Source organism: Phyllobates terribilis, unplaced genomic scaffold (assembly GCF_046119375.1).
Source record: "Phyllobates terribilis strain yellow unplaced genomic scaffold, ASM4611937v1 Scaffold_4__5_contigs__length_816908805, whole genome shotgun sequence".
Taxonomy (NCBI): domain Eukaryota; kingdom Metazoa; phylum Chordata; class Amphibia; order Anura; family Dendrobatidae; genus Phyllobates; species Phyllobates terribilis.
Genome location: NW_027362764.1, coordinates 502582235 through 502609411, shown reverse-complemented (window position 1 = coordinate 502609411; position 27177 = coordinate 502582235). Strand labels below are relative to the sequence as shown.

The 27177-nt window shown below is 40.8% G+C and overlaps 1 protein-coding gene across 4 annotated transcripts in view; it reads right to left on the bottom strand.

The window, feature by feature from the left end:
- CAP2 (cyclase associated actin cytoskeleton regulatory protein 2) overlaps positions 1 to 27177 on the bottom strand; it is a 143421-nt gene that overhangs the window by 62999 nt on the left and 53245 nt on the right. For all 4 annotated transcript variants that reach the window (XM_073678810.1, XM_073678811.1, XM_073678812.1 and 1 more), the window contains exon 4: positions 21799 to 21876. In XM_073678810.1, the coding sequence (XP_073534911.1) occupies positions 21799 to 21876 (78 nt within the window). The remainder of the gene's footprint in view (positions 1 to 21798; positions 21877 to 27177) is intronic.

Below are 27177 nucleotides of genomic sequence, written 5' to 3'. Positions count from 1 at the left end.
TGAGTAAACACTTCTGCTTTATTACAGAGTTTCTTAAGATTGTTTAGAACAAGAGGTAAGTGATGCTTCACATGATGACTCATCCGAAACCATCCATTTATTTTTACTAATTAACCCTGTATTTACTTCAAGCTTCTCTGATAAGAAATGACACAGAAAATGTGAAAAAAGTTAATCTGAAGGCACTGTCCCACTATCAGTATTTGGTCAGTATTTGGTCAGTATTTTTTCTCCGGAGTGGGAGCCAAAACCAGGTGAGGAACAATCAGAGAAAAGGTATAATAGAAACAAGTGCACCAATTTTGCATTGATCAGCACTCCAGGTTTTGGCTCCCACTCCTGAGAAAATATACTGACCGAACACTGACCAAATGCTGATAGTGGGGCCGTGGCCTAAGGCTGATAATTTGCCCACGATACAGGTCGCATGGCCAAGTATCACTGTATGCCGCTGCTACATTATAGCATAATGTATAGCAGCATGGTCACTCACAAGGTACCGTGGTCACAAAAAGTTGGTACTAGTTGGATTTTTTTGCAACTTGATGGCCACGGTACCTTGTCCTGCAACTCTTATATTAGCTGTTTGTAACAGCGAATGGCCAAAGGACTAGGGGTACACTAAGGAGAAAGTGGCCCATAATATGGTTATAATGGTCTCTACCTCCATCCATTGCATGCCAGTAGCATCAACGGACCTACAGGGTCAGTGCTCTGTCACATCCTATTGTACTATTATTTATATATTAGTAAAAAAAGGCGGAACATAAATCTCCTGGACATATAAAGGCACTATTAAAAGTCACTAATATCAAGTTGGCATTCTATGTGACTGGTGGATCACTGGGTCCTCTTAGATACCAAAACCTGTATGTAACTTCAGCCTATGTGACTCCTCAGGCCGGACTCTTTGGATTATACATAGCAGTATTTTTTAGACTTGAGAAAGGCCAGATATGGCAGAAACAAGATCAAGTTTTCTAAGAACAGTGCATGAGGAAAGTGCAACACAATGGCTCAGAGGTTAGCACTGCAGCCTTGCAGCGCTGGGGTCCTGGGTTCAAATCCCACCAAGGACAACATCTGCATGGAGTTTGCATGTTCTCCCTGTGTTTGTGTGGGTTTCCTCTGGGTTCTCAGGTTTCCTCTGGGTTCCCTGGTTTCCTCCCACACTCCAAAGACATACTGATAGGGAATGTAGATTGTGAGCCCCAATGGGGACAGTGCCAATAATGTCTGTGAAGTGCTGTGGAATTAATGGTGCTATATAAGTGAGTAAAATAATTAAATAAAAGGACTACCCTTTGGTGCCTCAGATCCTTGGACCTAATGATTACCAACTAAGCACAAAATCTATCAATGGTGCATGGGATTTTCACTACACTGAGCAAAGTCTGCTGAAAATCAATCTAAATACTGATGAAAATTGGTCTGTTTTTTTGCGCCAGAGAAAATCGCTTACATCTGATTCAGCCCTTATAGTGATGTCTAAGTTTTTCCTGCCCTACAAGTAACGCTAAATCGATCCACCTGTAATAAACCTTCTCAAACCCAAATACAAACCCCTCTTCAGTTTAGGCTTGTACACCCTCATTAGGTTATGTTGTAACATTTTGGATCTGTCAAGGATTTTCAGTACAGAGAGAATTTACACTACGATTCAACAGGATGGGGTTTTCAAAACCACATTCACACATCTGGGGGAAAATGTGCATGGAGTTCAGGGCATGATACAGAATTTCAAACACACTCATTCTTCGTCAGAACTGGACTTAAAGTGGATATCACGCTTTGAACCCTTTGGTAAAACTCACATGTCACGCCCATGTAAACTCTTATTCCTCCATTCTGTAGTACACAAACTGGAAAGCGACGTTGTTATTGGATTGGCAATATTTACAGTCAACAATCAAGATCATATAATAGACACACAAAAATCATAGAGACTAAACTACAAGTAAATAGGGTCACTGGAAATACAAGATATCGGAATAGGCAAGACAGGCTGAGAACTATACCGTCTGATACTTAACACCACCACAAACAACACTTGAGATCAGACCTGATTCCTGTAGTGGACTTTGATGGCATTTCTGGGTGGTCTGAATCCTAATAGCAGATAGAAGTATCTCAGACTTTTGGTGACACTTTTCCATCACACTTTAAAAGCAGAACATTGTCCAGTTGTATACTATTTATGGGACATTAACGACAGTTTACAAGGATTCTAAATAGTTTGTAAAAAGGAGCTGACAATCTAATATTGCTGTCACGTCAGTGATAAGAGACTTGTGTATTAGCAGACAGGTCACATCAGGATATAACAGATGTTTTTACAAAGTGCCCTTCCTCTTCTATTTATAAACCGATTTCATTACAAGGGAACAACCTAATAACGATAGGAGATTATTCCATAATAAAATGTACTCGGCAGGAATGTCCGCCTATAACAGTGCTTAACTGTAATGGCCGGGACTCGGGAGGATCTCTGTACTTCTAATGGCCACTAGTTGGTACACATAAACACTTGCATCAGGTAAGAAAGCCATCTGACTGTTCCCATCGCACATACAAATATAGAACATGACCATAAAAAGTCACGGAGCCGCTCCTCTGCACAGTAACTTATTACAGTTGCTGCGGGATTGGTATGCCAGCTGGAATTATATTCACAGCACAAGATCATTTCGCAATGTATGCAGGCCACAGAGGGAAGGGGGGCTCGCACACAGGCACATTATAATCTATACACCCCGGCATATAATAAAATGTGTTATTTATGAATGAATCAATGCATGAGAACAATGGCTGCAGAAAATCCATTCAGTGGAATAAACGAAAAATGTAGACATGTGTTAGTTAATTGTTACTTGAGCCACATCAAGCTCAGCACAGCGAGTGTTAACTCTCATCTTGTAATATAGATTTTAATAAAATTCTGTGCCAGTAGTGCAGGGAGCTGTGTTAGACCCTGCACAACCGGCCTTCAGTACACGTCAGGTCATAACTAGCTTTGTCTGTGCGGCAGCTAGCAAGAACAGACCAGCAGCTCCCTGACCCAATGTACAGTTTACAGCCGCTTGCTGACTTTATGTTACACGAGGCGTCTTGTCACTCAGCAGAGAGGAGGGCAGGTGAAGTGGGGGCAAAGCGTTCTTCATAAATACAGAGAACGTGCATAAGCCTGCTATATGTTAAAAGCTTTCTCTATGGACAATCAAAGTGTGAAACTGACAAAACTGGCCCCCAGGTGACTTTAAAGTGAACTAGTCATGTCAAAAAATACTATTAACCTGCAGATATGGGGTTAATCTGCCGGTTAATAGCATTCTAAAGCCGTGTGACCACCACACTGAAAGTCCGGCTGCTGGGAGGAAATGAACTTTATTCCTTCCAGCAGCCTCCGGCTTTCAGTCAAAGGCGCGTGGCCAGCGCTGCTTCAGTCACCGCTCAGTGTATAGTGAACGGCGGCTGTAACCACACCCGCGGCACTGGCTGACAGCCGACTCAGCAGTGCATCAATACAAAGCCGGCTACATTTACATCATTTGACATATGGTAAGGTTTTAATACTAGAAGCTAGGACCGTTCCGAGTAGGGTCACCTTGACGCAGTGGGATGGCTTTTATGTTTTTTTGATCAAAACAATGTTAACTAAGTGTTAGCATGTTATTTTCATGCACTATTGCTATTTACTTACTGCAGGGTGTTTGCTCATTTTGTTTTTATCTTTGGTTTTGATAGTATAACACAAAATCTGAAGAGTCATATATTGATACACAACAGGACACAGGGATAATGCAGTAAATAAGACAAGTTACGTGAAGCAGAACTATCAATGTGGGACCAAGAGCCACCAGAATATCAAAGAATCATCTCCTACATTACAAAACCAAAGAACAAAACAACCAGATGCCTCTAGTAGTCACCTACAATCCAAATCTGGAGGTGCTAAAGAGAGCTGCACAGAAACAACAACCTTTATCACATAAAGATGCCCAATTAAAATCTATATTTACAGATCCCTCACTTCTGTGTTTTAGGTAGACCCCAAATCTAAGAAGCATCATTGTCAAAAGCTCCCTGTCCTCTCCAACAGCTACAGGAACCTTTCCCTGCAAGCAGAAAAAATATAAATCCTGTCCAATTAAAGACAACGGACAAGATAAAGACCCTCAACTCACATCAGGACTACAAGTCATGTACTTTCAGCTGAACCACAACTAATGTAGTGTACTTAATTATATGTACCAAATGTCCAACTGGAGGTCTGTATTTAGGGAAGACCGGACAAAAACTTAGAACAAGGATGAATTCTCATTGCCACATAATAAAAGGAAAAAGAATAGATTACCTGTGGCCAAACATTTTTGTATCCCTTATCACAGCATCATGGACATGAAATTGCTGGCATTGAAAGGTAACTTCACATCTCAGAGAGAAAGAAGAATCTGGGAGTACAAACTTATGATGACCTTTGACACCTTTAGAGCAGGAATAAATGTGTCAAATGGATTTATGTCTTTTTATATCAATTAAGGAATGTATTCCTCAGACCTCAATCAGAGGCCAGACCTCAATTTAAGGACAATAAAACTTTCACACTCCTTATCTATGAACTCCTCCACTATTTACTGCCATGACTGTCTCTCCTCTTCTCACATTGATAGTTCTGCTTCACTTGTCTTATTACTAATTATCCCTGTGTCCTGTTGTGTATAAATATGTGACGCTTCAGGTTTTGTGTTATACTGATGCCTGATGAAGAGACCTGAGTAGTCTCGAAAATTTGCTATTTGTTACCATCTTTTCAGTTAGCCATTAAAAGGTTTCAACCACTGAAGACTCTTACATTTTAATATTTTTCTACCGTGCACAAGGATTTTAAAGAATGTTCATTGCACGTTAATTTTTAAATATAAACAGGCTGCTGATGACACGATGAACCATCAAAAATGTTCATTCATTGGGTGAAATGCTCTTTTGTGTAAGCCAATAGATCATCAGGTAAACACTTGCACTACCAGAACAATGGCAGGCTATGCATACTGAGAAATGTATTGCAGATCGTCCAGTGTGCAACATTTACTGCAGTCTGCATGCTTAAACAGGCATTAAACAACCACTGTTTGATGAAGGTATACCGATTGGCAGTCATTTAGTGCCACTGGCCAGTCTGTGTAAATGGACCCTTAGAGTTCAGGAATAACACTTGTCAATGTCTTTGCCTGATCATGAAAGAAACTTAGTGATTGTTTGATCACGGCATCATTTACCCGTGTGATCAGTTCAGGAAGTAAGGGGAAGCTGAATATGATGGGTATATCATGATTAGTTTTCTGCTAAAACTTAGACAGTCGCGGGCCAACCAGTATGCAGTATAGTGGGTCCCACAAAGTCCTCCACACAGAATAATGGGCCCCACATAGTCGTCCATATAGAATAATGGGCCCCACATAGTCCTGCATACAGAATAATAGGCCCCACATAGTCCTCTATACAGTATAATGAGTCTCACATAGTCCTTCATACAGAATAATGGCCCCACATAGGGGTGGCAGTTCTGGTGTCACGGGCCAAATATAACCACCCTGCAGGCCAAATATGGCCCACGGGCCGGAGTTTGACATGTATGCTTTAGAGAGACAGGAAATAACACCACGACCAGCTCTACCCTCACCTACTATATTCTCACCCATCCCTTGTAGACTGTGAGCCCTCGCGGGCAGGGTCCTCTCTTCTCCTGTACCAGTCAGCGACTTGTATTGTTTAAGATTATTGTACTTGTTGTTTATTATGTATATCCCTTCTCACATGTAAAGCGCCATGGAATAAATGGCGCTATAATAATAAATAATAATAATATCTGTGGGATGGGATAAAAACAAATTTTGGACACCTGATATTAACTTCTTCATTATCCCGGACAACCAGGGAAAAACCCATTAGTTTCTCTAGTATTCTAGACCCCAAGTAAACATATTTTCATACGTACTGTAAGCTTCAATACATTTGAATTGGAAATTGTGGGTCATTTTAAAATTACTCTGTTCTGCCAAGAAACTCTCCTAAACACTCCATTGTACAGGACTGTTGGCAGGATGAATAAAAGCTTTAATACCCTAGTACATCTCGCAATTCAGCTTTAAGTTCGTCAATACAATTATAGAATTGTTTCTATTGACTTTCTCAACTGTATGGTAATTTTAACTATTCATTTTATGCATTATTCTACGATACTGAGTTTATGACATTCACTTTCATTTATATATTTTTTCATTGAAAGTATAAAAAAATCCTGGTGCAGAGGAAAAGAGAAACATTCCGTAAAATTTCCTGATAGGGAATACATCAGTAGGATCAACCCCCCTATGCCATCTATATGGACATAGAAAGTTGAATAAAATGATACCTTGATATCTGAGATCCAATGTCTTATTCCAGAGAAATCCATGTTTTTCTTATATGTAAATGAGCTATTAAGAACGATGGGCCGGACACAGATCTGCATGAGAGTCTGCCTCCAGAGTTTATTTTAAATGAAAGGGGGCGATACCAGTGTGAGACATGTAGTGACTGACAGTCTTCTTTCTTGATCTACATGTCTCACACTGGAAATGCTCTCTTTCATTTAAAATAAGTTCTGAAGGCAGATTCTCATAAAGATCTGAGTCTTGCCCATAGATCTTAACAGCTGATTTACACATAAGAAAAAACGTGGATTTCTATGGATTAAGACATCGGATTGCAGATATCAAGGTATCATTTTATTCAGCTTCCTATAACCTGCATGTTTATATAGATGGCTTAGGAGGTTTGATCCTACTGACAGATTCTCTTTAAAGGGAATCTGTCACCCCTGGCACTTATCTGACCTCTAATATGGACATACAGGTGATAGAAATGTAAATCTATACCTACCTGTATGCCTCATATTAGAGGTCTTGTTGCTGTGAAATTTGTTTTTATTCAATCAGGTTTCTGATGGCTTGCAGGCCCAGGGACTGGAATTTTTGGAATGTGGAAGAAATGAATGAACATTTAACTTTTTTTTCACAAAAATGTTACTTTAGACCCAAAATTATATTTTTGCAATAGTAACGGGTAAAAATGGACCCCAAAATTTGTTGTGCAATTTCTCCTAAACACACGGATACCCCATATGTTGGGGAAAACCACTGTTCGGGCGCATGGCAGGGCTCGGAAGGAAAGAAGCACCATTTGACTTTTTGAATGTAAAATTTGCTTGAATAATTAGCAGGCGCCATGTCGCGTTTGGGGAGCCCCTGATGTGCCTAAACAGTGGAAACCGCCCCACAAGTGACACCATTTTGGAAACTAGACCCCTCAGGGAACTTATCTAGATATGTGGTGAGCACCTTGAATCCCCAGGTGCTTCACAGAAGTTTATAACATTGAGCTGTAAAAATAAAATTTTCACATTTTTCCCACAAAAATGTTTTTAAGCCCAAATTTTGCATTTTCATAAGGGTACAGGAGAAATTGCACCATAACATTTGATGTGCAATTTCTCCTGAGTAAGCAGATAACCCATATGTGGGGGAAAACCACTGTTTGGGGACACGGCAGGGCTCGGAAGAGAAGGAGCGCCATTTGACTTTTTGAATGTAAAATTTGCTTGAATAATTAGCGAGCTCCATGTCGCGTTTGGGGAGCCCCTGATGTGCCTAAACAGTGAAAACCCCCACAAGTGACCCCATTTTGGAAACTACACCCCTCAATGATTTTATCAAGGGGTATAGTGAACATTTTGAATCCAGAGGTACGACACAAAATTTGATAACATTAGGTCATCATATTGAATATGTTGTCATTAGTCTTGAGCGCAAGTGATCGCTACTTGAGTTTGCATCGGGTACTCGGGTATGCACCAAGTATCGCAAGTGCTGGAGTGACATGCTTGAGTCTCTTCCACGAATGTTTCACGGTTGTTAGACACCCAAGAATACAACATGCGGGGATTGCTCATGTATGGCAGCCACGAAACATATGTGGTGGAGACTCGAGCATGTCACTCGAGCACCCACGATACTCGGTGCATACCCGAGCACCCGATGCAAACTCAAGTAACGAGCATTTGCTTTCAAAACTAGTCGCCATATTGTCATCATTTTTCTTTTCTTTACTTTTGAAAAAATCCCAACCCCAACAAAACCCTAACACAAACCTAACCCCAACCCTAATACAACCCTAACCCTAACACAACCCTAACCCTAGTCCTAACTGTAACACTAATCCTAACCCTAACACAACCCTAACCCTAACACCACCCTAATCCTAACTCTAACACAACACTAACCCTAATACTAACCCTAACACAATCCTAATCCTAACTCTAACACAACCCTAACCCTAATCCTAACTGTAACCCTAATACTAACCCTAACACAACCCTAATCCTAGCCGCAACCCTAATCCTAACCCTAACACAACCCTAACACCACCCTAATCCTAACCCTAAAATAACCCTAACCCTAACACAACCCTAATCCTAACCGTAACACAACCCTAACCCTAACGCAACACTAACCTATTCCAATGGATCCATTCACTATAATGAGTAAGAAGAGTTACTTTGGACTCCGTCTGGCCTCTGTTTAGTGGTGTCCTTTTTTTCAGAAGTTCACAAAACTGTGGCCGACAGCACTTTTATGCATGCCTAATAAAAAGACGGACACAGTGGGATCACAGGCCAGACGTTGTCCACGGTGCCTCCATCTGCCTCATTACAGGGAATCTTCTGCCAGGGGTTCCGTCTGAATCACATATTTCAGAGATGTACAGGGAAACCCAAGTGTAAGCGCAGAGCGCAGGATAAATGTGAGCCAAACCTTACTGCGATCTTTGGGAGGCAGAATGAACAAATCAGCAGCAGGTGAAGATTTGGTTTTATTTATTTTTTACGCTGTTCCTCATGCGGTATAAGTGATTAGACGACTTCATTCTTCAGGTCGGTGCGATTACAGCGATACGAGATTTATATCAGGTTTTTATGTTTGGCAGCTGTCACACACTAAAAAAACCTTTTTTTTTTAAAGACTAGTTTTTGCATCCCCACATTTTGAAAGCTATAATTTTTCCATATGTCGGCCGACAGAGTCATGTAAAGGCTTGGTTTTTGAGGGATAAGTTGACATTTTTATTGGTACCATTTTCGGGCACGTGACATTTTTTGATCGCTTTCTATTCCAATTTTTGGGAGTCAGAATAAACAAAAACCAACAATTCCATGTGTGGTAAAATTGATAAGGCAGCATTATTCTTCGGGTCAGTATGTCAGTACATTTACAGCGATACTACATTTATACCGTTTTTTTATGTTTTGGCGCTTTTACACAATAAAAACTATTTTAAAGAAAAAATAATTTTTTGCATCGCTTTATTCTGAGAGCTATAACTTTTTTATTTTTCAGCTGATGGAGCTGTATGGTGGCTTGTTTTTTGCGGTGCAAGATGACGTCTTCAGGGGTACCATTTTTATTTACATTTGTCTTTTTGATCGTGTTTTATTCCACTTTTTGTTCAGCAGTATGATGCTAAAGCACAGTTTTTTGCTTTTTTTATGTTTATTTTTTACTATGTTCACTAAAGGGGTTAACTAGTGGGGCAGTTTTATAGGTCAGGTTGTTCTAGACGTGGGGATACCAAATATGTGGACTTTTATTGTTTATTTTTTCCCCATAATATTTATTTATGGGTACAATGTATATACAGTATATATAGGGTGGTCCAAAGGTATGTGGACAGAAAATAATAACATTTATTTTGATTTATATATAAAATTATATTTACTAACACAAGCATAACATTGACAATTAAATTTTATTCTGAACAATAATACAAAAGTCCTTAAATTTTATCAACGCAGGTGCTCAAACTGTTTTCCATTACAATTTGCACAGCTTTGAAGTCTGCCTCTTACGCTTCGACAAACTTTGGGTATTAATTTCTTGAAATGCATCTCTTATGTAATTTTTCAAATCACTGACACTTTTTGGTTTTCGACTATAAACTTTGTCCTTGAGGACTCCCCAAAAGAAAAAATCTATTGGGGTCAAGTCTGGTGAACGTGCCAGGCAATCAAGTGGGCCTCTTCGGCCAATCCACTTATTAGGAAATGTTTAATCAAGATACTCGCGGACTACTCTTGAATAATGTGGAGGGGCCCCATCTTGTTGGAAATAAAGGTCATTTGAATTAGGCTGTTGCTGTAACTGGGGAACAACTTGATTCATTAGAATTTCGAGATACTTATCTCCTGTGACTGTTCCATCAAAAAATATTGGTCCTAAAACCCCAAAACTTGAAATAGCACCCCAAACATTGACACCAGGCTCATTTAGTTGTTGCTCTAATGTTAAATGCATGTTCTCATTATACCAGTAAATACAATTATGTCTGTTAAAAGGGCCGGATAATTTGAAAGAAGCTTCATCACTCCACATAATGTTATCTAAAATTACTGGATTTTCTTCAATTTTGTTAAGCATAATCTCACTAAATTGCAGCCGCCTGTCTGGATCATCCTCCAATAAACCATGAATTAGACGTGGACGATAAGCTTTCCACCCAATAGATTTCAGGATTCGCATGATAGAAGCTCGTGAAATTCCCAATTCCAAAGAGGCTCTTCTGGTGGACTTTTTTGGACTCTGAACAAATGTTTCAGCAACAAGTTGTTTATTATCTTCTGTACAGACTGTTTTGGGTCGACCAGTTTTTGGAGCATTAAAGATTGAGTTAGTGGCATTGAATTTGTCACGAATGCGGTAAATGGTTTGTCTCTTTGGGGCTTGAGTACCAAATGTTTCAACCCAATTTGCACTAACGGTTTCAGCATTTTGAGATTTACAATACTCTGTTAAAATCCATTTTGTTTGATCTGTATTTAAATTATTTGTCATTATGTGTTATCTGAATTATCTGAAAAGAAAACAGATTTGGGGGAGATCTATCTGTGAAAACTAGATCTGTGAAACTGGCTCAGTTGCCCTTAGCAACCAATCAGTGTCCACTTTTCATTTTCCAAAGAGTCTGTGAGGAATGAAAAGTGGAATCTGATTGGTTGCAAAGGGCAACTGCGCCAGTTTTACTTTACACCATGTTTGATAAATCTCCCCCTTCATAACCTTATTACACTTTCTGTCCACCTACTTTTGAACCACCCTGTATATATATATATATATATATATATATATGTATATATATATATATATATATATATATATACAGTACAGACCAAAAGTTTGGACACACCTTCTCATTTAAAGATTTTTCTGTATTTTCATGACTTTGAAAATTGTACATTCACACTGAAGGCATCAAAAATATGAATTAACACATGTGGAATTATATACTTAACAAAAAAGTGTGAAACAACTGAAAATATGTCTTATATTCTTGGTTCTTCAAAGTAGCCACCTTTTGCTTTGATGACTGCTTTGCACACTCTTGGCATTCTCTTGATGAGCTTCAAGAAGTAGTCACCGGAAATGGTTTTCACTTCACAGATGTGCCCTGTCAGGTTTAATAAGTGGGATTTCTTGCCTTATAAATGGGGTTGGGACCATCAGTTGTGTTGTGCAGAAGTCAGGTGGATACACAGCTGATAGTCCTACTGAATAGACTGTTAAAATTTGTATTATGGCAAGAAAAAAGCAGCTAAGTAAAGAAAAACGAGTAGCCATCATTACTTTAAGAAATGAAGGTCAGTCGGTGCGAAAAATTGGGAAAACTTTGAAAGTGTCCCCAAGTGCAGTTGCAAAAAACATCAAGCGCTACAAAGAAACTGGCTCACATGAGGACCGCCCCAGGAAAGGAAGACCAAGAGTCACCTCTGCTTCTGAGGATAAGTTTATCCTAGTCACCAGCCTCAGAAATCGCAGGTTAACAGCAGCTCAGATTAGAAACCAGGTCAATGCCACACAGAGTTCTAGCAGCAGACACATCTCTACAACAACTGTTAAGAGGAGACTTTGTGCAGCAGGCCTTCATGGTAAAATAGCTGCTAGGAAACCACTGCTAAGGACAGGCAACAAGCAGAAGAGACAAATTTGGGCTAAAGAACACAAGGAATGGACATTAGACCAGTGGAAATCTGTGCTTTGGTCTGATGAGTCCAAATTTGAGATCTTTGCTTCCAACCACCGTGTCTTTGTGCGACGCAGAAAAGGTGAACGGAAGGACTCTACATGCCTGGTTCTCACTGTGAAGCATGGAGGAGGAGGTGTGATGGTGTGGGGGTGCTTTGCTGGTGACACTGTTGGGGATTTATTCAAAATTGAAGGCATACTGAACCAGCATGGCTACCACAGCATCTTGCAGCGGCATGCTATTCCATCCGGTTTGCGTTTAGTTGGACCATCATTTATTTTTCAACAGGACAATGACCCCAAACACACCTCCAGGCTGTGTAAGGGCTATTTGACCAAGAAGGAGAGTGATGACGTGCTACGCCAGATGACCTGGCCTCCACAGTCACCAGACTTGAACCCAATCGAGATGGTTTGGGGTGAGCTGGACCGCAGAGTGAAGGCAAAAGGGCCAACAAGTGCTAAGCATCTCTGGGAACTCCTTCAAGATTGTTGGAAGACCATTTCCGGTGACTACCTCTTGAAGCTCATCAAGAGAATGCCAAGAGTGTGCAAAGCAGTCATCAAAGCAAAAGTTGGCTACTTTGAAGAACCTAGAATATAAGACATATTTTCAGTTGTTTCACACTTTTTGTTAAGTATATAATTCCACATGTGTTAATTCATAGTTTTGATGCCTTCAGTGTGAATGTACAATTTTCGAAGTCATGAAAATACAGAAAAATCTTTAAATGAGAAGGTGTGTCCAAACTTTTGGTCTGTACTGTATATATATATATACACTGTATATACACACATATACAGTACAGACCAAAAGTTTGGACACACCTTCTCATTTAAAGATTTTTCTGTATTTTCATGACTATGAAAATTGTACATTCACACTGAAGGCATCAAAACTATGAATTAACACATGTGGAATTATATACTTAACAAAAAAGTGTGAAACAACTGAAAATATGTCTTATATTCTAGGTTCTTCAAAGTAGCCACCTTTTGCTTTGATGACTGCTTTGCACACTCTTGGCATTCTCTAGATGAGCTTCAAGAGGTAGTCACCCGAAATGGTCTTCCAACAATCTTGAAGGAGTTCCCAGAGATACTTAGCACTTGTTGGCCCTTTTGCCTTCACTCTGCGGTCCAGCTCACCCCAAACCATCTCGATTGGGTTCAGGTCTGGTGACTGTGGAGGCCAGGTCATCTGGCGTAGCACCCCATCACTCTCTCTCTTGGTCAAATAGCCCTTACACAGCCTGGAGGTGTGTTTGGGGTAATTGTCCTGTTGAAAAATAAATGATGGTCCAACTAAACACAAACCCGATGGAATAGCATGCCGCTGCAAGATGCTGTGGCAGCCATGCTGGTTCAGTATGCCTTTAATTTTGAATAAATCCACAACAGTGTCACCAGCAAAGCACCCCAACACCATCACACCTCCTCCTCCATGCTTCACGGTGGGAACCAGGCATGTAGAGACCATCCGTTCACCTTTTCTGAGTCGCACAAAAACACGTGGTTGGAACCAAAGATCTCAAATTTGGACTCATCAGACCAAAGCACAGATTTCCACTGGTCTAATGTCCATTCCTTGTGTTCTTTAGCCCAAACAAGTCTCTTCTGCTTGTTGCCTGTCCTTAGCAGTGGTTTCCTAGCAGCTATTTTACCATGAAGGCCTGCTGCACAAAGTCTCCTCTTAACAGTTGTTGAAGAGATGTGTCTGCTGATAGAACTCTGTGTGGCATTGACCTGGTCTCTAACCTGAGCTGCTGTTAACCTGCGATTTCTGAGGCTGGTGACTCGGATAAACTTATCCTCAGAAGCAGAGGTGACTCTTGGTCTTCCTTTCCTGGGGCGTTCCTCATGTGAGCCAGTTTCTTTGTAGCGCTTGATGGTTTTTGCAACTGCACTTGGGGACACTTTCAAAGTTTGCCCAATTTTTCGCACTGACTGACCTTCATTTCTTAAAGTAATGATGGCCACTCGTTTTTCTTTACTTAGCTGCTTTTTTCTTGCCATAATACAAATTCTAACAGTCTATTCAGTAGGACTATCAGCTGTGTATCCACCAGACTTGTGCACAACACACCTGATGGTCCCAACCCCATTTATAAGGCAAGAAATCCCACTTATTAAACCTGGCAGGGCACACTTGTGAAGTGAAAACCATTTCCGGTGACTACATCTTGAAGCTCATCAAGAGAATGCCAAGAGTGTGCAAAGCAGTCATCAAAGTAAAAGGTGGCAACTTTGAAGAACCTAGAATATAAGACATATTTTCAGTTGTTTCACACTTTTTTGTTAAGTATATAATTCCACATGTGTTAATTCATAGTTTTGATGCCTTCAGTGTGAATGTACAATTTTTATAGTCATGAAAATACAGAAAAATCTTTAAATGAGAAGGTGTGTCCAAACTTTTGGTCTGTACTGTATATATATTTATTTTTTTTAGTATTTTTTTTAAAAATGTGTTCACAACTTTTTTTTACTTAATCCCACTATGGGACTTTCACTTTCTGCAGTTTGATTGTAGTTATAAGGTATAGCAGTGCAAGATCACTGCTATACCTTGTAACTGTCAGTGCTGCAGACACAAGTTACTTTGATCATGCACTGCGCATGATCAAACTAACTTGCTGGTGCCTGGTGACCTAGATATCGTCATGACAACATTGGGTCACCATGGCAATGATCGGGACCCGCGGCATTTAGGGGGTTAAAGTGCCAGGAGTGGTGCAGGCACCACTCCTAGCACTTAGTGCTGAGTGTCAGCTGTCAGAATCAGCTGACACCTGGCGGCGATCATGCCTACACAGTCTGTGTGCAGGCGAAATCGCCTGGCGTAATAATCCGTACCTGGTCCATAAGGCCCTGGGCACAGGGACGTATTATTACGTACCATGTCAGAAAGGGGTTAATGTCACTCATAATTTGTATAATTTGATTGAGAAACAAACTCATCATTTTTAGGGGGAAAATAAAAAGAATAAACCTAAAACAATGTGGTTGCATAACTGTGAACACCCTTTTATAATTGGGGATGTGGTTGTGTTCAGAATTAGCCAATCGCATTTAAACTCATTTAAAATTTAAATAGTAGTAGTCAGTACATAGCTGCCATCATTTAAAGTGATTGCAGTTAACCCCATATAAAGATTAGTTGTTTAGTAGGATTTTGCTGACATTTTCTTAGTTGCATTTCATAGCAAAAGCCATGGTCCGTAAACAGCTTACAACACAGCAAAGGGATCTCATTGTCGAAAGTTTTGTGAGGAGAAGGGTACAATTTTTTTCACAAAGCATTAGATATACCATTGAACACTGAAGAAGAGGTCTTAAAGAAGTGGCTTAAATTTGTCATAACAGTGATATTACCTAGAAGTGGACATCCCTCAAAAATTGATGACAGGACAAAGATAAAATTGGTCCAGAAGGCTGTCAAGAGGCCTAGAGTAACATTAAAGTAGCTGCAGTAATTTCTGACAAGTACTGGTTGTGTACTTCATAAGGCAACAATCTCCTTCATATATCTGGTCTGTGGGGTAGAGTAGCAAGATGGAGGCCTTTTCTTACTAAGAAAAACAACCAAGTCTGACAATGGTTTGCCAAAACCTACATTACATTTGCCAAAAGCATGTGGGTAAACATTTTATGTTCTTATGAGACCAAGGTTGAACTTTTTGTTTATTATTCTAAAAGGTATTTTTGGCGCAAAGCCCCACTATGATTCAACAAAAGGACACCATACCCACAGTGAAGCATGGTGGAGGCAGCATTATGCTTTGTAGCTGGTTTTCGGCAGTTGGAACTGAGGCTATAGTCAAGGTGGAGGGAATTATTAACAGTTCCAAATATTAGTCAATGTTTCAACAAAACCTTCAGGCCTCTGCTAAAAAGCTGAAGATGAATTTCACTTTTCAGCACAATAACGACCCTAAACATACCTTCAAACCAACAAAAGAATGGCTTCGCCAGAAGAAGATCAATGTTTTGCAGTGGTCCAAATCTGAATATAATTCAATTTCTGTGTGTGACCTGAAGAGGGCTGTACACAGGAGATGTCCTCGCTATCTGACAGGTTTAGAACACTACTGCAATGAAGAATAGGGGGCAAAAATTGCCAATTCTAAATGTGCCATGCCACATACTTCAACAAAGTATTAGTTTAAGGGTGTACATATTTATGAAACCACATTATTTTAGTTCTTTACTTTTCTTTTTCCACCCAAAAAGCTTTCAGTTTATTTTTCAATTGAATTGTACAGTAACCGTTTATGGGAGACATTACAGGTGGAAAAAGTTCTGAAATGATTCTTCTTGATATTTCTTTTACATGACAAAAAACTGGCATTTTAACTGGGGTGTTTAAACCTTTTATTTCCACTTCATGTGCAATTACTCTTTTTTATGTATTTTACAAATCACAGTTGCAACAAATATTTACAAATTTTAGGATAAACCCCATGTTATATATTTTGCTGGAGTCGGAAGATTAAATAAAAATGCATAAAAATAAATGAAGAGAAAGCTTTTATCACAATGTGGAGTCATATTCTCAATTTTGCCTTTTCATTGTGATAGAAACAGAATTCATAAATGTTGTAGATGAAGCATCATTTACAAAAATGACTCAGTAACAAGTGGCTGCTGTAATCCCACATGCTAACCTCTAATTTTTGTGGCGATATTAAAAATTCATCAGACACCTATAGCCACAATCCATGTATAAATATTTATATGCTTTATACAATATTAGCAATAACCCCAAAAAAGAAAAACGCAAGCCCAAAAAAACAAAAGAGAATATTTTTTTTATTAAATATATAAAAAACAATTATATATGTATAATATAATAACATGAATTCACAGGTAAGTACAAAGAATAAAAGGAATGGGTGACACCTGTGGCTTCCCTTTCTCGAATAGCATACTTGGACTATACCTAGCGACTTACTCCTTGACGTATTCTGTTAATTTGGGTATGTATGTACCCAAATTATTATATTTGGTTATACTTTGTGAATCTTTACAGGCCAGTTCTTAACATATACCATGCTTACAAGGTGTTCCCCAATCCTTTTATTCTTTGTAATTACCTGTGAAGTCTCAATGTTATTATAATATACATACCGTATTTTTCGGACTATAAGATGTACTTTTCTCCTCCAAAGTTTTGGAGGAAAGTGGGGGGGTGCGTCTTATTGTCCGAATGCTATATTATTGTATGGCCGTGCATGGTGGTGGGTGTGGGGGAGCAGCAGCGGGGGATCAGCGGGGCACAGGAGGCAGCAGCCGCCTGCTGCAGCCTACACTGTGCCCGCTACTAAAGAAAATGAATATTCCTTGCTCCCCACACCCATGGGCGTGGGGAGCAGGGAATATTCATTTTCCTTAATAGCTGGCACACTGTAGCTGCAGCGCGGCTCCTGCTGCCGCTCTGCGGTCTGTGTGCCCGCTATTAAAGCTCATGAATGTTCCCTACAACCCACTCCCATGGGTTATTGAAGAGACTGAATGGTCACTGCTCCCCTCGCACAGATCCCGGCGCGGGGAGCAGTGACTATTCCAGCACAGCATCTCACACTGTGTGAGGGTGCATGGCAGGGACACCATGCGCGTCCTGCCATGCGCGGCTCACACGGTGAGAGTGTCAGCAGCAGAGCGGAACAGCGCTGGAGGAGACAGGAGGTGAGTATGATTGTTTATTTTTTTTTGTGGGCAGCGTGATGGGGGATCAAGGGGTGCCATACATACCAGGATGGGTGATCAAGGGATGCCATGCAACACAGGATGGGTGATCAAAGGGTGCGATAAATACCAGGATGGGTGATCAAGGGGTGCCATGCATACCAGGGTGGGGGATCAAGGGGTGCCGTACATACCAGAATGGTGATCAATGGGTGCCATGCATACCAGGATGGGGAAAAAAGGGGTGCCATGCATACAAGGATGGGGGATCAAGGGGTGCCATGAATACTAGGATGGAGATCAGGGGGTGCCATGAATACCAGGATGGGGGATCAATGGGTGCCATGAATACCAGGATGGGGGATCAAGGGGTGCCATGCATTCCAGGATGGGGATGAGGGCCACGTATACCAGGATGGGGGATCAATGGGTGCCATGCATACCAGGATGGGGGATTGGGGTGCCATGCATACCAGGATGGGGATGGGGGCCACGTATCCAGGAAGGAGGGGCCATACATACCAGGATGGAGGATATTAACAGAATTGGGGGACATTAACCCAATACCAGTGTCAGCAGCAGACCCCCTCCCCCATAACAAAGCATTATGACCACATTTTTTGCTTAAATTTTTTTTCCTATTTTCCTCCTCTAAAACCTAGGTGCGTCTTATGGTCCGGTGCGTCTTATAGTCCGAAAAATACGGTATATCATTTTTTTCTAAGGTTTTATATATTTAATAATAAAAATTATTCTCTTTTATTTCTTTGGGCTTGTATTTTTCTTTTGTTGGGGTTATACTAAAAATTCATAAGACCTCTATTTCAGAAATGGAGACTCCCATGATCATTGCTCCTAAATATAATTCATGATCTACTTATGAATGCCATGGCTCTTTGACATGCTTCTATTTATTATAGAGACATGTCATATGACAAGGATGTTTTTATGGCTTGTCATATGCTAGTATGATGTGCTGTATATACTATAGTATGTCATACGGTATTTCATGACTAACTGCCTTTATTCTTTTTCTTACTACAGCAATAGTGGCCTAGAATACAGTGGAGAAGTTATCTACTTAATGCAGGAGAGAAAAGCCATAACACCTAACATTTCATATGGTCAAAGAGAGATAAAGTAGTCAAAACCACTAATAGAGAACGGAGTCAGGGCCCCCCGGTGCTGATGTCGGACCCGAATCCTCCCTATCGACCATCACACTTTGAACTGTATTTACATCCTGGATGCAGATACAGTTGAATACAATGATGGAGAAGGCCTGCGCGTCTGAGCTCAGTTGACCAGTTTCACAACATACAGAGAGTCATAGGTTGCAGGCTACGGTTGAATCAATGAGAATAATATTTAGTAGAGGTTTTGCTTTATAATTCTAGATATAAGATGAAGTCACTTCTGTGACATTGAACTGCAGAGCAAATCCTCCCAGTCTCCACTCCACTGTCTGTGAATCTGTGCAAAGCTTCAATGCCTTAGCTGTGACTCAATGGTTCATTTACAGCTTTACATTACTAAAGCAAACAGTCTAGACAGCTGAATGACAGAATTACCCCTTCTCTCTGGCATTCATACATACACTGTCATCTTCATTAGCTTTTCCCATCCCACTGCATTTTGATTAACTAATGGTCAGTTTTCCTGTTTGGGGTCAACAAAGACTTTGTAGATTTTGCCATTTGCAGAACTCAATGAAATCCACTGAATTATGCTGAGGATGGCACATGGACCCCTGTCATCCAACATACGTATATATAGAAGTGTAAATAGAATTAAAGTCTAAGTCCAGCTTTGCCATCATTATACACTGCTCAAAAAAAATAAAGGGAACACTTAAATAACACAATATAACTCAAAGTCAAGCACACTTCTGTGAAATCAACCTGTCTGGTTATGAAGCTACACTGATTGTGAATCAATTTCTCCTGCTGTTGTGCAAATGGAACAGACAACTGGTAGAAATGATAGGCAATTGGCAAGATACCCCCTATAAAGGAGTGGTTCTGCAGGTGGTGACCACAGACCATTTCTCTGTTCTCATCCTTTTTGGCTGTTGTTTTGGTCACTTTTGCATTTTGTCATTGCTCTCACCCCTAGAGATAAAGTAGCATGAGGCGGTGTCTACAGTACAACTCACAGAAGTTGCTCAGGTAGTGCAGCTCATCCAGGATGGCACATCAATGCAAGCTGTGGCAAGAATGATAGCTGTGTCTGTCTGCATAGTGCCCAGAGCATGGAGCAGATACCAGGAGACAGGCCAGTACACCAGGAGAGGTGGAGGGGGCCGTAGGAGGGCAAGAACCCAGCAGCAGGACCGCCACCTGTGCCAGTGCGATGCAAAATCACCTCCAGCAGGCCACTAACATCAATGTGTCTGCTCAAATTGTCCATAAACAGACTCCATGAGGGCCCGATCTCCACAAGTGGGTGTTGTACTTACAGTCCAACACCATGCAGGGCAACTGGCATTTGCCAGAGAACACCAAGATTGACAGAATCAACATTGGTGCCCTGTGCTCTTCACAGATGTGAGCAGGTTCACACTGAGCAGATGTGACAGACGTGACAGAGTCTGGAGATGACGTGGAGAACGTTCTGCGGCCTGAAACATCTTCCAGCATGACTGGTTTGGCAGTGAGTCAGTAATGGTGTGTTATCCAGAGGTAGCCTGACTGCCATCAGGTACCGGAATGAGATCCTCAGACCCCTTGTGAGACCATATGCTGGTGCGGTTGGCCCTGGGTTCCTTTTGAAGCATGACAAGGCTAGGCCTCATGTGGTTGAAGTGTGTCAGCAGTTCCTGCAAGATGAAGGCATTCTTGCTTTGGACTGGCCTGCCCGTTTTCCAGACCTGAATCGAAGCAAGAACATCTGGGACATCAGGTCTCGTTCCATCCACCAAAGCCATTTTGCACCACAGATTGTCCAAGAGTTGACTGATGCTTTAATCCAGGTCTGGGAGGAGAACATCCCCCACCTCATCAGGAGTATGCCCAGGTATTATAGGGAGGTCATACAGGCACGTGGAGGCCACACACACTACTGAGCATCATTTCCTTGTATTGAGGCATTTCCCCTGAAGTTGGATCAGCCTGTAATTTGATTTTCCACTTAGATTTTGAGTATCATTCCAAACCCAGACTTCTATGGGATATTAATTTTAATATACATTGATCATTTTTATGTTTTATTCTCAACACATTCCACTATGTAATGAATAAAGATTAGCAACTGGAAGATTTCATTTAGTGATATCTAGGATGTGGTATTTAAGTGTTCCCTTTATTTGTTGAGTAGTGTATATTACCCTAATTAATCTAAAATAAAAAAAGTTCATTTTTGCTTACAGCTTCTGATCAGGCCTATGTGTCTCCATGATAACAGACTCCCAAGCAAACCTGTTCACATTTTAATTTTTCTGCTCCATCTTAGCTACAGAATGTAAAAAATGACTGTAGAGTTGATTCAATCACATGATGGACACCAGCAGCACCCAACAGATCCCCTTGATTATATTGGGGTCCATTAGGTTTTATCTTAGTGGCGGTACCAGAAAAATAGCACAATATCCTTGGCTAGTTCTGCGATGAATGCTTCAAACAAAGCCTGCCATGCAAATGTCAACATAATATATACATACCCTTTAAAATTCTATGGAAAATAAAATGGAGTGGCACGAGGCCAGCCACATCATGTTTTAGCTTTTACCTTCCAAAGTTTTAGATAATCAATCTGTCCCAAACTGGACTGCAGTCTATATAAAATGTATAACAAAGTTTTAAGAAGAACACGCTCTTTTGGACTCATACATATTTTTCTACTGCAGTGCATTACAATTTCTCAATCATGCCTCAATGATATCCCTTCTGACCCAAAATGGAACTTATCAGTGGACAACATTGTACAGGACTATATACAGTATGTGATATGTGCACTAACCATTATCAGTGCAGCACTTGACCATGTCAGTATATCTTACCTCTGGGGGCTGCTGGTGCTGAGACGCATGAACCAAAAATACCCTTTCAGCTTTAAATGCATTTTCCACTAGAATAGCCTAGAAGAGATAGGAGATAGGAGAAGAAGGTATCAATCAGTGGTCCTATTCTGGTTGCATACCCTTAAATTTCAGGAGACCATTTACATCTCATTCCTTTCATTCCAGCCTAATATACTACATACTAATAATATACTAATAGGATACTAATATACTATGTGAATCTCCAATTTTGTCCTAAATAAGTTTAGGTTATATTCACAAGTGGCGTTTTTGCAGCGTATTTTTTGCTGCACAAAAGAAGCTGCATTTTCATTTTACAGTACCAGAAAAAGCTATGAGATTTCAGAAATCTTATACACACACAGTTTTTTTTCCTGACTGAATTTGAGCACTGCAGTGTTTTTGAAAGTCCGCAGCAGTTTTGAAAGTCTGCAGCATGTCAATTCTTTCAGTGTTTTTGCAGCGTTTTTTTTTAACCATAGAAAGCAATGCGAAAGTGCAAAAATGCAGCATAACATTTGTGCTCTGTTTTTGTAGCATTTTAGTGTATAAATATTCTGGTTCTGGCTTTTATCCTAAGTCATGTGACAAGGCTCGTTAGAGAGTCGATATTGACTTTTAGGATTGCTACTTCCTATAGGTGGCACTAGAGTTCTAGTTCTCTTCCTCTCTGAAGAGACAATTTGCATACTTCCCAGAGGAGCATTGAGACTTAAAAGTCTCCTCACCTTGACATGCTTAACATGTCACTGTCCACAAAGAGAAATGTTACCCCTTGGATCCCGGTCAGACGCCTCTCACCCGTCCAAACCAGATCTCACACTTTGCACCGAGGAGGGGCAGTACCCCGAAACACAGTGTCTGCAAATTGAGATTCTGATTTGGCTTTTATCCTAAGTCATGTGACAAGGCTCATTAGAGAGTCAATATTGACTTTTAGGATTGCTACTTCCAATAGGTGGCACTAGAGTTCTAGTCCTCTTCCTCTCTGAAGAGACAATTTGCTTAGTGTAAAAAACATGTATTGTAGACAAATCACACACGTAATCCGCCTAAAAAAAAGCAGCAAAAATTAAGCAAAAATGCTATTTACTGCTTTTTCTAGTCAGTGTTTTTACTGCCATGAGTGAAAGTTTTTGCTGCAGAAAAAATGTTGCAAAAAGCCACGTGTGAATATAGCCTGTCAATATAATACAGCGCTTAATATAAAGACAATCATACCATTTAGCAACATGAAAGACATTGATATCCTTTATGTTTGGGTTTGCATTTTGAGGTATATGCAAATGTATGTACAAATTATGGAAAGAAAATAATATATACACTATTCTCATACTTGTTCTCACTTTTCTTTTATGATGTTATTAAACATGATAAATAAATATTAATTCATATTGTGTTGTATTTTTTTAAAAAGCTTTCTCTTTTGAAGCGGTAAGAAGACGACAGCTGGTTATTTTTTGACCCTGATAAGAAAAATTTGATGTCACTAACAAAGCTGGAGTTTATTGTTAGATGCAAAAAAATAAGCAAGATTTAGCTAGAACACAAACAGCACTATACAAGCTATGGGTTGTGATGTCCCTCGAAATGTCACATTGGTGCATGTTGGCTGAGCCTTTTCATACTGTTATCTGACTAGGTCCTGTTGGTGGGGCACGGGTTATATCTGGATCTTTTTAGGACAATAGAATAGCGAGCTGTAGTTCAGACCTCATTGTTTACATTTCTGCTGACGGCAAACTATGAACAGATTCTTCTATATTCCAGTTCACTGGGTTCTAAGCTCTCACTGACTCGTCTATGGGGCAGCGGGAGACACAGAATGAACAGTAAGACTTAACACCTTATGGGTGAGAAAAACATGGTTAGTTTACGCATTTTTGACAGACAACACAAATCTATTATTTTTCCCGTGGAAACGTGTACAGACAAAATGGTTGGTTCCTCTAAATTTACGCTATTAGAACATCAAAACTAAAGGATTTATTTTATTTTAAAAGATATAATCGATGCACTGGTATTAGCAAAGCTTAGACCCTTAAAGGGAATCTGTCAGCAGGTTTTTGCTACCTCATCTGAGAGCAGCATGATGTAGAGAAAGAGACCCTGATTCCAATGATGTATCATGTAGCTTACTGGGTACAGCCGTTCTGACACATTCAGAGTTCTTAGATTTAGCAATGCAGAAGAGCTGAGAAAGCAGCCACCACCCACACCAGGCTCTGTATGTATATAGCTATAGACAGTGAGCTGATTATCACAGGAGGGGGTGGAGTCAGACAATTTCCTGACTTGCCAGCTAGTCACAGCAGTGATAATCACCAGGTGATAAAACCTTCACTTAAAGTAAACAACAGCACACAGCTTGACATGTGACACATCACTGAATCCTGTGTTTTAATCTCATGCTGTCCTCAGATTTCACAGCAAAGACTGACTGACAGATTCCCCTTAATGCAAAATGACATACAAAATGGTCATCTGTGGCATACATGTACATACATTTACATCAGCAGGGGTCCTTCTGCAACAGCCTGGGTAGAAAATAACTTAGATCTCTGATATTTAACCCCGTACATTGTATTGTAAACTGCAGTCACAACATCTAGGTAGTTAGACAGAGAGAGATCTCTCTGTCACTCAAAGTCCCCACCTCCCACGAATCATTGTAGGGTTGCTGAGGCAGCAGGGCAGCCAGAGGCTATCGGTGGCCAGATGCATGGTGTTTTACAATTAATACAGCACCTTAATAGCTTGCCTGTCATAACTCAGCATAAAGCACCAAAATGCATCTGGCGGGATTAAAAGAAAAAGTGTAAATGAAATGTTGACTAATTAAGAAAAATAAATAAATAAAATGTTGAAAAATGAAGAAAAATAAATAAAGGAACATCTACTCATTAAAAAAAGCTTTGGGTAAAAAAAAAAAAAATCCATAATTTATACCTTTCTGTCCACACAGGGTGCAAATACAGCAGATTTGCTGTCCAGATTTTAAGAAACCCCATGTGCAAGTATTGCGGAAAATATGTGTCGCATAAATTAAGTAGCACCGCGGGATAACTATTCGCAGCCTGTCAAGTTGTGCTGTGGAAGTTATTGTGGATTTCATCTTTGCAATGTGATTATTCCACCCGGCAACGCAATGGTTTCACATTTTTCAAAAAACTTACATATTTATACACATTTAAATGTAGCATTTTCACAAAGATTTTGCTACAGTATATTCAATGTGGATGGGCCTCAGTGGAAATGCTCCAAGGGAACATATTCTTAGGCTGTGTGCCCACGATGTGTTTTTTAAGCGTTTTTGCAGCGGCAATTCCGCTGCAGAAATGCTTAAAAAACGCTTGGTAGAAGGCCTGCCATGTTCCCCAATGATAATCCGCATGTGCTGTGCACATGCTGCGGAAATTTCCGCTGCGGATTATCATTGCGGAAAAAAACGCAGCACTACCAATTATTTTGCGGAAGCGCTGCGTTTTTGCCGCCATTGACTTGCATTGAAACGCATGGAATCCGCATCACTGCATCTGTACATGTGGAATCCAAAGCGTTTCAATGTGCGGATGGTACCGGGTGTGGAGGAGAGGAGACTCTCCTTCGGACCCGGGTACAATAGAACATGCAAAAAAAAGAATAAAATAAAAAATAAATATCATATTTACCTTCTGATGGCCCCCAGTCTCCTTGTCTTCGCTTGTCGGCAGATCGCGGTGGACTGAAGGACCTGCACTGATGTCATTTAGTCATGTGATGGGTCACGCGACCGCTGACGTAGGCAGGTCCTTCAGTGTACCGGGAGCTGCCAGCAAGCCAAGACGCATCGAATCAAGACTCTGGGGGCCATCAGAAGGTAAGTATATATTTATTTTTTTATTTTTTACCATTCTTTATGGTCACACTATATAAATCCATGCCGGTTGCATGGATTTATATAGTGTGACCAAGTTGACAAGCACTTTCCAAGTGATGCTAAAATCGCTTGGAAAGCGCTTGACAACCCGCATGCGGAAATGCATGTGAAGAACGCTTCACATCCGCATGTCCCTGGCAGGAAAAACATGTACATTGTACAATCCGCATGTACAATCCGCATGCGTTTTTTCTGCCAAGGAGATGCAGAAACGCTCAGGAAAAATCCGGAGCATTTCTGCACATAGCCTTAATCAGAGATATATATTTCCGGCAGATGATACAGATTTCAGAATACTCACCTGGAAAGTGTAATTGAACAGATGTTTCCCATGATATGAACAATTTTTTTCATGTAATTTATATTGAAATTTTGGTCTACTTTGGCTCAAGGTCAAAATCTGTGTGCAAACCCAGCATTTATATAGCCAATGTTGTTAGCAGAACCTGGTGATTTCAGCAGCGCCAGCTGACCATCTAATGTGTATACGGAGGTCTCTGAACTCTTCCCGACAGAAATCCGGGCTGACAAGGATAGGACTGTTTGATTTAACAGGTCCAATACTTTGTTCTCAGAGGAGATACACTACCATCAGAGATTTCTATCACAGACCTATTTATTTCTCTCTATTGAAAAACATATGCTCGCATGTGTATCAGGGGGATCTGGAAGAATAACTGTGGGACATACGAGTGACAGCTATCTATTGTGTAATGGCAGCCTTAAGGCCCCGTCACACTAAGCGATGCAGCAGCGATCCCGACAACGATACGACCTGTCAGGGATCGTTGCTGCATCGCTAATACATCGCTGGTGAGCTGTCAAACAGGCAGGCTCACCAGCGATCAGGGGAGCAGCGATATCGTGGAAAGAATCGTTCCACGATGTCCTGCTCCCGTTACCAGCCTGCTGCAAGCAGGAGCAGGCTGGTAACTATGGTAAACATCGGGTTACTAAGTGCGCGTGTGCCCCTAGTAACCCGCTGTTTACCATGGATACCACTCTGTTACGGTGCGCGGGAGCCTCCGCGCACCGTAGCAGAGTGGTATCCATGGTAAACAGCGGGTTACTAAGTGCGCGCGTGCCCCTAGTAACCCGATGTTTACCATAGTTACCAGCCAGATCGTTGGTCCCGCTGGTCACACACAGCGATGTGTGCTGGCCAGCGGGAGGCCAACGACCAAAAAATGATCCAGGACACTTTGCAACGATCAGCGACCTCACAGCAGGGGCCTGATCGTTGCAAAGTGTCACACATAGCGACATCGCTGGTGAGGTCGCTGGTGAGTCACCAAAACCGTGACTCAGCAGCGATATCGCTAGCGATATCGCTATGTGAGACGGGGGCTTTACACAGAAAAGAACACGTGAATGACAGAAGATAAAGAAAAACAGATAAGGGTGACTAAAGAGAATTACCAGACTAGCTCATACTCCCA